Genomic DNA, 14,873 nt, shown 5'->3' with positions numbered 1-14,873 from the left:
ACAGTCATGCACAGATTTTCCTGTTTTTTATAATTGTTCTGTACCTAATAAGATGCTTGATCTACACATTTACTTCTCCTCACTGAATATATCTCACTAGAAAGCCTTATAATATGCATGCAGTGGTGCTGACATAGTGAAGTGCTAATGCTTTGTAAACAGTGCAGTGTTTCTGAAGACACAGCCTTACCTTGGTAAGAAGACACTCTCCACTACATAAAAGTCTTGCATAAGCACATCTCTGTCTGGTTTGGATGTTAGGTTACCAACTGTATAGTGTATTCCCAACTGAATCATGTCTTTGATTGCTGATGATGCTGTCTGCAAGGGAAAGACATAGAAAATGCATTGGTATGTATTTGGTTTTCAACAAGCAAGCTATTGTTATACTCTGTAAGCTTTCTTTGTGCAGATATTTATTGACTTGATATGAAAGGACCTAAAATGTTATTTCTGAGATAATTGCCTGGACGATGTCTGAATTATCTGGCAAAAGAAGAAAGAAAATGTTGACCTGTAATCACCTGAAGCAATGACCTCTAGTGTTCAAATGACAGAAAAGTAGAGAGCTTTCTCTGAAGATTAAAAAGCTTGTTTTCCATTACCTGCTCATCACATACCAGACTATGACATGTATGACATATCGAAGACACACATCCCTTCCATAGACAGATAGAATCCCACTAAAACAATTCAGGATTGCAGTGTTACATTTTCACACATCACTACTTCTCTACATACAGTATCTTGCATAAGGATTCACCCTACTTTTTCTATATCTTGTTGTGTTATCGTTGATTAGTTTATTTGCATTTTTTTTACATTTAGTTTACACATTGTATATCCATGTCTGCAGAGAGAGTAAGTGAGACCTGCACACACATCTGTTCCACCAACAGGATAGCAGTGCCAAGCTTAGTACAGCAAGTACACATATGTACAACTACTGGGGAATCATCCCCTGCAGCCACAGGGTTTTCATGGCTGTTCAAGCCTCAAGCACCCACCCTCCCTCAGTTACACAGCCCACCTCTTTCCCCCCATAATAGGCAATGTTGTGGTCACACTTGTTATGGCTGAAGAAACTCATAGTGGCCTCACTGTTAGGGAAGTCAGTGAGTCACAGTTCTATGATCCCTAGAAGATTGGCATCCTGGTTGTGGAGGTTACCAGGGGGGAGGGGGGGGTGAGGTAGGAGGAAGGGGATGCAAACATTTGGGGGTCCATCAAAGATTCACTGGGTAGTCCAATGATTTGGCACTGTTCTCTATGAATTATCTGGTCTAGTATATTCTCTGGTGATGGTATATGTCAGTGCTGTCCAACTTTTTTCCAGACCACATGGTGGAGGGCCGGCAGACCTCCACCATGGGGGGCAAAATAAAAAATATAGCAGAAGATTTTTCCACAACATGCAATTACAGTGATATCAGATTCCCCCCCACAAAATGCAACCAGATTGGCTGCAGATTTGCCCACAAAATGCAATCACATTGGCCGCAGATTTGCCCACAAAATGCAATCAGATTGGCCGCAGATTCGTCCACAAAATGCAGTCAGATTGGCCCCAAATCCGCCCACAAAATGCAGTCAGATTGGCCCCAAATCCGCCCACAAAATGCAGTCAGATTGGCCCCAAATTCGTCCACAAAATGCAGTCAGATTGGCCCCAAATTCGCCCACAAAATGCAGTCAGATTGGCCCCAAATTTGCCCACAAAATGCAGTCAGATTGGCCCCAAATCCGCCCACAAAATGCAGTCAGGTCGGGTGCTACAATGTACTAATTACCGCCCCTCTCCTCTCTGCATCCGCTCCCCTCCCCTCCGCTCCCCTTCCTACCTCCGCCTCACCTCTCAGATCGAACCGGGCAGAAGATAGCAACCAGCCAGTCCAGCGCATGGCAGCCGCGCAGTGAATTTAAATGCAGGAAGTGACATCATCGGTCACGTCCAGCATTTAAAGTCCCCCATGCGGCTGCCATGCGCCGGTGTGGCTGGTTCCTATCTCCTGCCTGCCGCCGATCTGAGGTGAGGCGGCGGCAGCAGAAGCATCGGGGGATCGAGGGGAGTGGGGGCTGTAAATTTACATTACAGCAGGCGAGGCATGGGGAAAAATATATACAAAAAGAAAAGTCCCCTCAGCTTTGGCTAACACTGCCACAGCAGGGGGGCCGCAGCAGAAGGCCTGGCGGGCCGGATGCGGCCTGGCGGGCCGGATGCGGCCCGCCAGTTGGACAGCACTGGTATATGTGATCATGTGTGAAAAATGTCCCAGGTGATTTTATGTGAAGGAAAAATATTAAGTGCCATGCCAGCAATAGACAGATGACATTGATCTGAATTATTTTTGTGCTTCCTTCTTATGCCCAAATTCTTTTGCTTTTAGGATCAGACAGTACATGAGATAGTGATCTTAAGATGAGAGTACAGTGTTCTCCCCAGGCTCTTTTGGTGACCATCCAGCTATCATCAGCTCATCTCCTCATCCGCCTCTTATGCTGTAAGCAGAGTGCGCAGAGAAGCGCCGAAGCGCTCCCCCACCCGGCTACTTTTTCATGCCACCCGGCTGGATACAAATTCTGGGGAGAACACTGGAGTATATTGAAAGCTACAATCTTTGATTTCCGTATACCGGTAATAACATAGTTAACACTTTGCATGTCCAAGAAAGCTGAATTTCAGGCTGCATAAGTATTCACATTCCAATTATATTCTCAGTAAAACCACCTCTGGCTGCAATCACGGCTGTGTTTTGGAAAATGTCAACAAAACTGCTCTGGACATCACATTTTTTCATTGCTCCTCTAAGCTGAAACAGGGTGCAAACTCATATTACAAGACAGTATAGCAGTGCACTCAATATAACACCTGAGATCGTAACACATTTCCCCAATTTTTTGTTTCTTTTGAAAAACTGCTCTAGCTTTAGTAAGGACCACTGATGACTGACGTTTTCCGGTTTTACCAGAGACGCAGACAGAGTGTTATCTAGCAGCATGAGTCAGCTTGCTGAGAGAACAGCCTATAAAGCCTTGTAAACATACTATATTAAAGCCCTTGGAAATTCACAACATATCATCTAATAATTGTTTGCTAAAAAAACAGCTCAACAATGTAAAAAGATAACAACCCACAATGTATCTCAGGCACAACAAATTATCTATTCTGATGGATCCGTTCAGATGATTTTTATTCATGTGATGTCATGTGTACAAATACTGTTAGTTCATGCTTGCTTGTCTGATCACCCTTTACTGTCCACGGTTGTCTTTCGCATGTACATAATTAGACATGGCTCTTACTGGGCAAAACAGCTGAACAAGAAATTTATCCAAGATCACCAAGACTGTATTGTTGGGACTTACCACAATTTTCCTCCCCATCTTTGATTTTTCTACTGAAACATGCTTGTCTAGCATTGCTTATTCACGTCAAGCCTTGTGTAGCTGGCAATGATCATTCACATTCTGGTCAATTCCTTTTGGACCAAACAGTTTGCATATAGAAGAAAATAAGGGCAGCATATACACAAGTCATCCATGAGACCACCAAACATTGGAGAACCAGCAATGTCAGGTACAATGCTAGTGACCTTTAGCCAAACAAAGCAGTTCTGCTTAATGCAAGTGAATATGGGAAATGCAAATGCAGAAGAAGGCAGCCCAAGAAATTTTGTTTTTCAAAAGGCAAATAAATTGACACACAAGGTTTGGGATGGATTATGCATATATAAAAACACTGTTAAAATGATGACTAAAGCCAAATTCGCACACAACACATTAAACAGAATCTAAGCTACTCTTGTTTTCTACGCAGGAGTTTATGGCACATTCGTGCTATAATTACTGGGCTCAATTACCATCGTAATATTAGAAAAATTACCTTCACAATTTAATTTGCAGTTACTCTCTTTACCCTGAATATAAAACCTAGCTGAAATTTCGCTTATTCTCTAAATATAAGGCATGCCCGAACATAAAATCTAGCCCCAGCCCACATGACATCCCCAGCCGTAGCCCACATGACATCCCCAGCCGACACATACCGCTAATGAGCTACCGTCTCTGCGGTCTCTCAACCCCCGCTACTCGGCTCAGTTTTACTGAGCGACTTCAGCGCAGAAGGTCCGCACATGCGCAGAAGGACCCCCGCTGACATCACTGAGCTGAATTCTTGTTAATTCCAGTATTGCTCAAGTCTTGTTTTGCTTGTTTTACCATGTCATTTATTCACTCATGCTACACCTTTCTCAGTACCACATTTGACAATTCTATAATGAAAAATAAAATAATGAAAAAATGTTTTAGACCTAAGTTATCTCCTAGGAGATAATTTTCACGGTCTCCTTGAAATAACTTTTCAGCATTTTACAATTTAAAATGTACCTAAAAGTTAGTGGGAAAAGTTCTATTTTGAGTATTTTCTTGCTTGTTGGTGGTTTAAAAGGCATGTTATGACAAGGTGTGCGCTAAATATACCACACACAGCGCGGGTTAATATTACGGCACGCATACAGTGTGCATTCCTATCTGCGTATCGCACACTCGCAAGTGCCATGAGGAACTTGCAGTCTAATCTTTTTTGATTATTAAATCAAACAATACTGCTTTTAACCCAACACTTACAGTTTATTACTATTATTATTGAAGTTGAGAACCTTGCTACAAACGCTACAAATTGGTTGAGTTTTGGGAAAAACAAAAGACTGTTACAATATATATGTAACCAAAAAACATAATAGAAATTTACGTAGGAAAAGGAGGAGCAGAGAAGCCTAAAAATAAATCTGTCCATGTCTTCAGCAAAAGTGAATTAAACCTTGAGAGGATTTTGGTACTAATCCTTCAAGTCTCATTGTGAAGTCAAGACATCCAATCTACTGTATCCTTCCTCGGGAGGTATAATCCCAGTAAGTAAACAAGCTTTATAAAAATAAACAAGGTAAACAACATACTCACGCTTGTTTGAGTGCTATTACAATAGGATAAACCTAATCTTACAAATAGGGTTATCGGCTATATAATTCATAACCTCTCCATGGAGCAGAGCCACATGGTCATTCCGTTTATTGCAGACACTTGTACAGTACAGACATTGCAGTCAGTCAGAAGTACTCAACATCATCACACGCAAGAGTTTTTCAACTTACTGGAAATTCTTTGGGGCACATTTAAGCCCAGAATAACCAAAGAGCATCTTTTTTTTCTGGCAAACTGCACCTCTTTTGCTCCAGTGTTTTTTTTCCTATACACTTGCCTTGATAAACCAGTCCCACTGTGTTCCTATGTCTATACACACTTCAGTATGTAATTAATGTTAGAAATGGCGCCGCATTCTACAAGGTCTTATGGAGAGGTGTGTCTGAAATCAGATCACAGAAGACCTGGCAAGCGGAGCAGTGCTTTTCAGCGCTGCTAGATTTGGGCGCAGCTGGCACCTCCATAGACTTCAATGGGAATCATTCCTATTGAAGCGCTCAGTGAGTAACATCGGCTCCGTCAGAAGACGGAGCCGAAGTTGCTTAAAAACATAATAATTCGGCCTCCAGCAATCGCTGGAAGCCGAATTATTTCATTCCCCCACTATCCATGTCGGCCTGGAGGGGGAATAGTAATTAAATCGGCCCGGACTTGTGCAGAAGCAGGAACAGCTATATACCGCTGTATCCTGCGCCCAAGTCTACCGGCGCCGATTTAAAATGTACTCCTGGCAAGAATGTTTGCTTTTATATCACCCAGATACAGTAAAGCCATAGCTATGAACGGAGGAATTCCAGGAATTTTTCTCAAAGGTTTCCCTTACATTTTCTTACCAGGCTTCTGTTCTTTTCCTTTACACCTCTGCATCAAATCACAAGGAGAATCTGTGTGTGGCCGTTATTGTAATTCCTTAAGTGTGTTAAACATATTATGTACTGGATATTTAATGCCGTGATAGGCCTTTTAGAATATAAGCAACAGTGTTGTGAAGCACGACGCGACTGCTGTAAAGCTTTGTTTCTTGGAAATAATTTGAAGAAAAGAAATTAGACTTTGCCCATGCTGCGCTATGCAGCTCTGGCAGGCAAAAAGGCGCTAGTTGTTCTGTGCTTTGCAGAAGCAGGGCATGCAAATTTAGAAGGAGATATTTAGTTCTCTACGCTTGAGGGAAAAAATGTACCTGATACTTAGATTTAGCTAATGGAATTTGCACATACGTAGGTCACGAGGAAGTAAAATAAACAGGCACTTGGGGCCAATATTTGTTTGTGATGCTTAGGGTAATATAACGCAGTAATATCTGACTCACTCTTGTAATAAGCCAGTAAATTATAAAGTCCACCTCTGGCTACAGCTGTTTTCCCAGTCCCATACAAGCACTCAGTGGCATAACTTTTTGTTGTATTACAAGGAGTGCAATAAAAATTGTAAAAAAGAAATTAGGCTAGCAAAGATCGAAGCTGAAAATCAAATCGCTAGGGATATCAAATCTAACCCAAAAAAGTTTTACAAGTACATCAACTCTAAAAAAAGAAAGGTTGACTGTATAGGACTCCTAAAGGATGAAGGTGGAAACTCAATGGTGGATGACCAAGGTAAGGCAGAGTTATTAAATGCTTTCTTTGCTTCTGTCTTTACAAAGGAAACAGCACTGTTGCAAATTACAGAGGCGGAAGAGTCTCAATCTTCTAACTGTAATATTAAATACTTAACGCAGGAAGAAGTAAAGGCAAGACTAAATAAATTAAAAATAGACAAGGCACCTGGCCCGGATGGCATGCATCCTCGGGTCCTAAGGGAATTAAGTTCAGTTATAGATAAACCCCTTTATCTTATCTTTTGTGACTCTCTTGCAACTGGCAGAGTCCCAGTGGATTGGCGTACAGCCCACGTTTTCCCATTATTTAAGAAGGGCAAAAAATCAGATCCAGGAAATTATAGACCTGTAAGCTTAACATCAGTTGTATGCAAACTATTTGAGGGGTTACTAAGAGATACTATACATGACTTCATAGTAGAAAATAATCTTATTTCTCAGCATCAACATGGGTTTACTAAAGACAGGTCCTGTTTGACTAACATGCTCAGCTTTTATGAGGTAGTGAATGCTAATATGGATATTGGGAATGCTGTAGATGTGATATACTTAGACTTTGCTAAGGCCTTCGACACTGTTCCCCACAAAAGTCTGGTGCAAAAGATGAGGATGCAAGGACTGGGGAAGAGTCTGTGTGCTTGGATAGGGAACTGGCTAATGGACAGAAAACAAAGAGTTGTGGTCAATGGATCATACTCAAAATGGGAGACTGTTAGCAGTGGGGTCCCACAGGGGTCTGTACTGGGTCCAGTGCTCTTCAATTTATTTATTAATGACCTAGTGGATACAGTAGTGAGCAATGTTGCTATTTTTGCAGATGATACAAAATTGTGCAGAATCATCAACTCTAAGGAAGATAGTGTTATATTGCAACAGGATCTGGATAGGATGGCTATATGGGCACATACATGGCAGATGAAATTCAATGTTGACAAATGTAAAGTCATGCATTTTGGTCGTACCAATGGTCTAACACCATACAAAATAAATGGGATACAGTTGGGGACATCAAACTTGGAGAAGGACTTAGGAGTACTCATCGACAACAAGTTAAATAATCGTACTCAATGCCAAGCCGCTGCAGCTAAAGCTAACAAAATTTTGGGATGCATTAAAAGGGAAATAAAAACTCGAGATGCTAGCATAATATTGCCCCTGTTTAACTCTCTAGTAAGGCCACATCTGGAATATGGAATTCAGTTCTGGGCACCACATTACAAAAAAGATATTGCAGTTCTAGAGCAGGTGCAGAGACGAGCAACAAAATTGATACGTGGGATGGAAGGTCTCACTTACCAAGAAAGGTTAGATAAACTGGGTTTATTTAGTCTAGAGAAAAGACGCCTTAGAGGAGATCTAATTAACATGTATAAATACATCAGAGGGCAATATAATAGCTTGGCGGATGAGCTTTTTGTCCCTAGGCCTTCTCAAAGGACTAGAGGACATGATCTGCGCATGGAGGAAAAACGTTTTAGCCATTTATTTAGGAAAGGGTTCTTTACAGTAAGAGTGATTAAGATGTGGAATGCATTGCCACAGGAAGTCGTTATGGCAAACTCTATACCTGCATTTAAAGGGGGCTTAGATGCTTTCCTTGCGTTGAATGACATCCATGGCTACAATTACTAGGTAATGCCAATGATGTTGATCCAGGGATTTTATCTGATTGCCATCTGGAGTCGGGAAGGAATTTTTACCTTGTAAGGGTTTTTTCGCCTTCCTCTGGATCAACAGGGATATGTGAGGGAGCAGGCTGGTGTTGTACTTTGTACTGGTTGAACTCGATGGACGTATGTCTTTTTTCAACCAAAGTAACTATGTAACTATGTAACTATGTAACTATGTGTGTAAAAGCTCTTTGCTTAGCACATGGCAAATAAATTATCTGAAAGCACCTGGTCTGGAACATATAGGGGATAAAGAGGCGCCCTGGTAGTATAAAATACGTTAAAAACAGTGAGGTGGCTTACCTAAGAGACGAAATTCTTAGACAAAGAATTTTTAATAACAAAGCACAGGCAACGCGTTTCACGGGTCTGAGCCTGCTTCCTCAGGCCAATAAAAGTGCCAACCGTCTCTAGATCGCTAGGTCAGGGAGCTGGCACTTTTGGCCTGAGGAAGCAGGCTCAGACCCATTCATTTTTAGTTGTTTTAACAACCAGGGCGCCTCTTTATCCCCTATATGTGCTAAATCTACCCCTCAACATCCCCTGCAGTGTAAACTTACAGAGGTGCAGAATCTGATTTATTCATACAGTTTTGTCTATGCTCTGTTCTGTCAAGTCCCTTCCTGCATCACATATAACCAGGGACCATTTCTGAAAAGGCCACAATGGCCTGGAAAAGGGGCGGCTTGTCAGAGGCTGCAAATGGAATATAGAGGTTGCAAATAATGAACAACATATGGAAATAGGGAGCTGCTGTCTAGTGATCTGTATGTAACTGAATACATAAATTGAGTAGGGGCTGCAAAAGGAATAGGAGGGGGATGCTGCCCATAGAAGTGGAGCTGCAAGAAAGTTGGCCTTAGGGCAGAGAAAATATAAATCTAGCCTTGCAAATTACCACATTTTTAAAACCTTAATTAGCTAAAACAAAAGAAAAAGCCTTCTTCAAAAAAGGTGCTTTAGATGCAAAGTTATAATATGACTTGGTAATTCTCGTGTATGGCCTATTGCTTTTTTTGAGGTGAACTTTTATTTATCAGTCATCTTTAAAGAGGAGCTGTTAGGTATAGGGTCTCAGAGAAAAAAAAAACACACATATATCAGTAGCTAAACATTGGCTGTACTTGCATTACATATGCATTTCACTGTCCATGTTTGGATTTCACAGAATTTTTATATAGTATTTGCAGAGAACGATGCTCCTGACAGCTCATGGCAGGTTCCATGTTTGTCTGTCTCCTATGAAGCCAATTGTGATGTCATATCCTCCCTGCTTCCTGATGATTCGACTCACAAAAAAGATCCTAATGGACAACACTACTGTGCAATGAATATTAATTAGCCATGTGGTTAGGAACAATAGTGGACTCATGCAGTATACTCTAACGGAACATGTGCCCTGTGATTTTTCAGTGCTGTCTGCTGTTACAAGCTGCTGTAACATGAGCCTGTAACTTCTCACTGTAAAAGCAGCCTTAGGGCGTGATAGGGAAATGAAGGGGATGACCCAAGGTACTGCAGTGGGGAGAAGAGGCAGCCCCAGAATGCTTTGCAGTATCTGTTATGCGTCCTGCCGGCCTCCTTCAGAGCTTGGGAATAACCAGCCTTGCTGTTCCGCACACATCATAGTAAGAGAGATTTTTAACTTCAGTATTGCTTTTTTGGCTTCCTTCTAAACTGTTTAACACAGGAGAATAGAGGTTTAAATTAGCTTTTGCAGCCTGGCAGTTACTCTTTAAAGGAAGCCTAAACTGAGAGGAATATGAAAAGCGCCAATTCTTAAAATGCTTCTTGTCTGTCTGCTGTGCTTATCCTCTAGCTATATTTTGTTCTGTCTTTGACTAAGAACAAATATGAACATCAAGTGGTCTGACTTTACTGGATGCCAGCATGTTGCTGGTGTGTAACTCAAGAAATACTGAAGCCAAAGGATCGGCAAGACTACCAGACAAGCGTTATTTTAAAAGAGAATGAAGGTGCAGCGTCCATATTCCTCACACATCAAGTTTACTTGAAATCTGACAAAACTGTAACTTGTATGTGCTTGCAGGACTGTTACAGGGACTTTCAACCACGGCTGTGGAGTCGGAGTCGGAGTCGTGGAGTCGGAGTCGTGCAATTTTGGGTGCCTGGAGTCGGAGTCGGGAAAAAATGCACCGACTCCGACTCCTAATGAATTTGTAACTGTAATTAAAATAGAAAATATGATAAAATGTTCTATTTCTCAGATAAAAGTCATTAAAAATAATGTATATATACAGTATATATACAGTAATAGCTGTGCTTAGTCTACAAAAATGAAATAAACCAATCAAAATTAGTTACTTGTGCTGCTTCAATAAAGCAGTCCCCGTATTTTTAAAGTCAGATATACATATCTGATTGTGACTGTATATATGATGTGTACACAGGAATCTCTTATATACACTAAATAACATCTATGCTGTAAGTATAAAGCCTGATGTGTAGCCATGTCACTAATAGAGATGGTCAACGAGATGGAAATAATTCTGCACTGATGCTGATTTATGCAAATGTATGCACTCCCTTTGCTGATGAAATCAAATAATTTGATATGTTATTAAAATTTGGTTTGGTGACTACAAATTAAAGGGAAACTGAGACGGATGAAAAGTAAAGTTTTATACATACCTGGGGCTTCCTCCAGCCCCCTTCAGGCTAATCAGTCCCTCACTGTCTTCCACCACCCGGATCTTCTGCTATGAGTCCTGGTAATTCAGCCAGTCAGCGCTGTCCGGCCGCATGCCGCTCCCACAGCCAGGAACATTCTGCACCTGCGCAATAGTGCTGCACAGGTGTAGTATGCTCCTGGCGGCGGAGTGTGTGCATGCGCACTACGCCTGACTGGCTCAAGTACCTGGACTCATAGCAGAAGATCCAGGTGGTGGAGGAGGACAACGAGGGACTGATTATCCTGAAGGCGGCTGGAGGAAGCCCCAGGTATGTATAAAACTTTAATTTCATCTGTCTCAGGTTTACTTTGTTACACAGTAGTACTAGACTCTACATATGCACTCCCCACAGAGCTGCAGGGAATCCACTGAGAATGCTGTGCACATTGAACACAGAGGTGTTGTCTGTTTACAATCTCCTCATTCCCCTGCAGAGTACCTGCACATCATTCTTACATGTACCCACACTTACATTGCCTAGGGCCTGATAGATGTTCTTTGTTCCGGTTTGTACCTTTTACATGTACTCTTACCAAGGACTAGTTTTAGTCTAAAGGGAATAAATATAGTAGTCTACATATCTTTCTCACTTCAGTTGTCTTGTAAAATTCTTAAGCGTTGGCAGTTAAGAGACGAATTTCATGTTACATACTTTTAATCAACAAAATTGTAATATGCAAATTAGAGGAGTCGGAGTCGTGGAGTCGGTGGAATCCTAAACTGAGGAGTCGGAGTCGGTGGATTTTTGGACCGACTCCACAGCCCTGCTTTCAACTTTAACTTCCTTTGGAACAAACAAAGAAGAATACCTGTATATATGTGTGTTTGTTTTATATGTTCTGGTTTCAGAAAATCCCACAATTATCCATCCCCTGTACTAAAAGTCTGGAGTCTGGAGGAGAGGAGTTATACACTTATACATTTTCTATGCTATTTGAGGAATTACCTTCACAATGTTCTTTTATAAATGGGTGTCTATGTGTAGTAGTGCAGTGACTTATGTCAGAGGTGCCTGTCCCAATTAAGGCGGAATATAACCCTGCATTTCAACTTTGCTCTAAAACATTATTTACAGTATATTATATGCAACCAGCATTTTTTTTTTTACTAGACCAGCATTGGAAGGGTTACACAGGGCTTTAAAGTTCCTTGAGATTTCTGCAGACGCATCCGAACCTGAAAAAGATACATTTTGTTTACATAATTGTATCTAAGTGTTGAATGTGACTCATCTCTCTCACTGAGAAGGAGCTTGGAGGACAGCCAAAGAGTGTGTAACTGTTTATCAATAGATACATAGAATGTAACAATCTGAACTTCTGCATATCTCTCCACGGAACTTGAAACGTCTGTGTTTAACCCTTCCAATGCTGGTCTAGTAAAAAAAATGCTTTTTGCATATAATATGCTGTAAATAATGTTTTAGAGCAAAGTTGAAATGCAGGGTTATATTCCGCTTTAATGTAAAGCAGTAAAATTTGTGACACTCCTACGCTGACCTTCTGTTCACTCTAGCTTCCAGCCACACACTGACTCACAAAACAAGAGCAGCTCAGTGGAGGCCTATCTGTCCAAGCTCCACCTTCTCTACACAGTAACAGCAGCTGTGAGGAAGACACCATATTGTAAATGGGAAATATCCCTCAGACAGTACCATCCATTGTAGCCATAGAGAGCATATCAGTGGATTCTGTGAAAATGGCAACTTTGCAAGCAACATACAGGTGATGCATTCATGAACATTGCAGTGTCACTGACGCTGCTATACACTGTCTTTTATAAGACACAGAATCATTGGCTGGAATTCTACTTTAAAGTCATGCACTCTCCAGAAACCTGGAGTACCCGAGCTAGGCCTGAACGATTTTAGGAAAAAATTGATTTGAGCGATTTCTGTTTGAAATTGCGATTTCAATTCGATTCACGATTTCCTTCAACTCAAGTTTTGTCCTCCTTCTGTGCCTGTTTGGTTCCCCTCTGTCCCCCTGTCTCTCTTTTGCCCCCTTTGTGTCTCTGTGCCCCCTTTGTTTCTTTCTGTGTCTCTCTTTGTGCCCCCTCTGTCTCTCTTTGTGCTCCCTCTGTGTCTCCTGTGTCTTTCTCTGTCTCTGTGCCCGCTGTGTCTCTTTCTGTGCCTCCTCTGTCCCCCAAGCTGCATCAGTTCTGGACATAGCTTCAAGCACGAGTCCAGCGATGCCCATCTTTCCACTTCGCCTCCTCCAGACTCTAATGCACGAAATGCTTCCTGTATGTCATGTGACATAGAGGAACCCAGCGTTTTGCCAAGCACAAGAGCCAGCAGACGACAATAGAGGACGGACATCGTTGGACTCATGTGGATGTGCACGCGCTGGGACTTTAGGGAGGTTTGATGCCACTTCTTCAAACTTCCCCATGTGGAAATGACGTGATCGCGATAATTGCCATTTTGACGATTCCGAAATTGTGATCTTGGTGGTTGTGATTTCGGTTTAAATTCGATTTATCTTTCAGGCCTAACCCGAGCCCAACCTTGCCTCTCCTTACAACCACTTGGGATGTTATTACGATAACAGATAATTCCCTGATTGCGAGTTCCAGGCATTGCTCAAAACAGATGTCTCACTTACAATATAATTATAGTGGAACCTTGTCTGCATTTGGGGTAATTATGCACAACTGTGACAACAATACTTCAGTATTTATGTCATTACTAGCTTTTCTTGTTATTACACTCAGGTATCCTGACCTAAACATGATTGTAAATCAGGACTGCTCTGACATTTCCTACTCATGAACAACATAAAAGCTACATCGCAGTAATAGAATACACACTGCTTGCAATTTCTCCTGGAAACGCTGTGCTGTTACTGTTTTTCAGCTGAACACAGACAGATCTGAACAAAGCATTCCAGAGCTGAGTGGCCAAGTAGGCGTGCAGTATTTTGGGAAGCTGAAATACTTACCTGTGCTACAATAACCAAATTATATGTACAGTTAAACAAATCCGTTTCATAGTCTTTGCGCTAAACCTTTCAGATACTATTTTTCTTGTCACTATTAAGAAAGGTATTGCCAAATATTCTGTAGCTAGCAATTTTAGTTTTATTTATTGCTATCTGACAAGTGAATTCTTCTTGTCATATGATCAAACTATAACACAGTGGAAATACCTAAAATGAATAGACACTAGAGGAGTGCCAGTTATTTATAAATAAGGAATGTATACTAATGATATTATATCTCTGACATTTTCCAAAGCATTTTATGCATACAATGACAAATTCAACTCACTCTCTATCCCTCATAGAAGCCCACAATCTAATGCCTCCTAGCTTAGGGCCCATTTACACTTAATCAGTTGGTGTGCGTTAATACGCGTTAGTATGCGTTTTTTCCATAGCAGTGCATTGTGAAAAAGATTTCAGTTAGAACGTGTTAAGTGTGAAAGGTGACATAGGAAAACATGGGCATTACTTTAAAATCAGTTTTCTTTCCGTTTTAACTGAGAGCAACTGATTAAGTGTAAAAGGGCCCTAAGTCATAGTGCAATCTCCCTACCACAGTCACACTTTGCCACTGCCAAAAGAATCATGGCAGAAATCTTGTGTGCAGAAGTATTCCCTGAAAAGGCTCACCTCCTAATGAAGCCCTTGTGATATGCGTGAGGCAGACCGGGATGGAGTCACCTTAGCTGCTGTGACACTTCAGTAATCTGTGATAAGCCGTCCACCCCTTCTTTTGCACTCACTTTTCTTGTTTTTAACGCCTCACTTTCCCCAAACACAGGTCCTTACTAGCTGCTAGACTATAGGCACCTTAACCGCCGCACACACAGATTTTCTGTCTTGTTCTATCAATACATTTGATTCATTTGTGGTCAAAAACAATTGATCAATCAAACACCTGCTTAAAGAGGAACTGTCGCCAAAATCTTAAAATTTAAAACGCATAAAA

General features: G+C 41.3%; 1 protein-coding gene across 4 annotated transcripts in view; it reads right to left on the bottom strand.

Annotated features, from left to right (window-relative positions):
* Positions 1-14,873, bottom strand: part of PIP5K1B (phosphatidylinositol-4-phosphate 5-kinase type 1 beta) — a 233,510-nt gene that overhangs the window by 122,695 nt on the left and 95,942 nt on the right. For all 4 annotated transcript variants that reach the window (XM_068236042.1, XM_068236025.1, XM_068236034.1 and 1 more), the window contains exon 4: positions 191-321. In XM_068236042.1, the coding sequence (XP_068092143.1) occupies positions 191-321 (131 nt within the window). The remainder of the gene's footprint in view (positions 1-190; positions 322-14,873) is intronic.

This window comes from Hyperolius riggenbachi, chromosome 1 (genome assembly GCF_040937935.1).
Source record: "Hyperolius riggenbachi isolate aHypRig1 chromosome 1, aHypRig1.pri, whole genome shotgun sequence".
Classification (NCBI taxonomy): domain Eukaryota; kingdom Metazoa; phylum Chordata; class Amphibia; order Anura; family Hyperoliidae; genus Hyperolius; species Hyperolius riggenbachi.
Note: the sequence above shows the minus strand (reverse complement) of the source record. Positions and strands in the feature narration are given on the sequence as shown.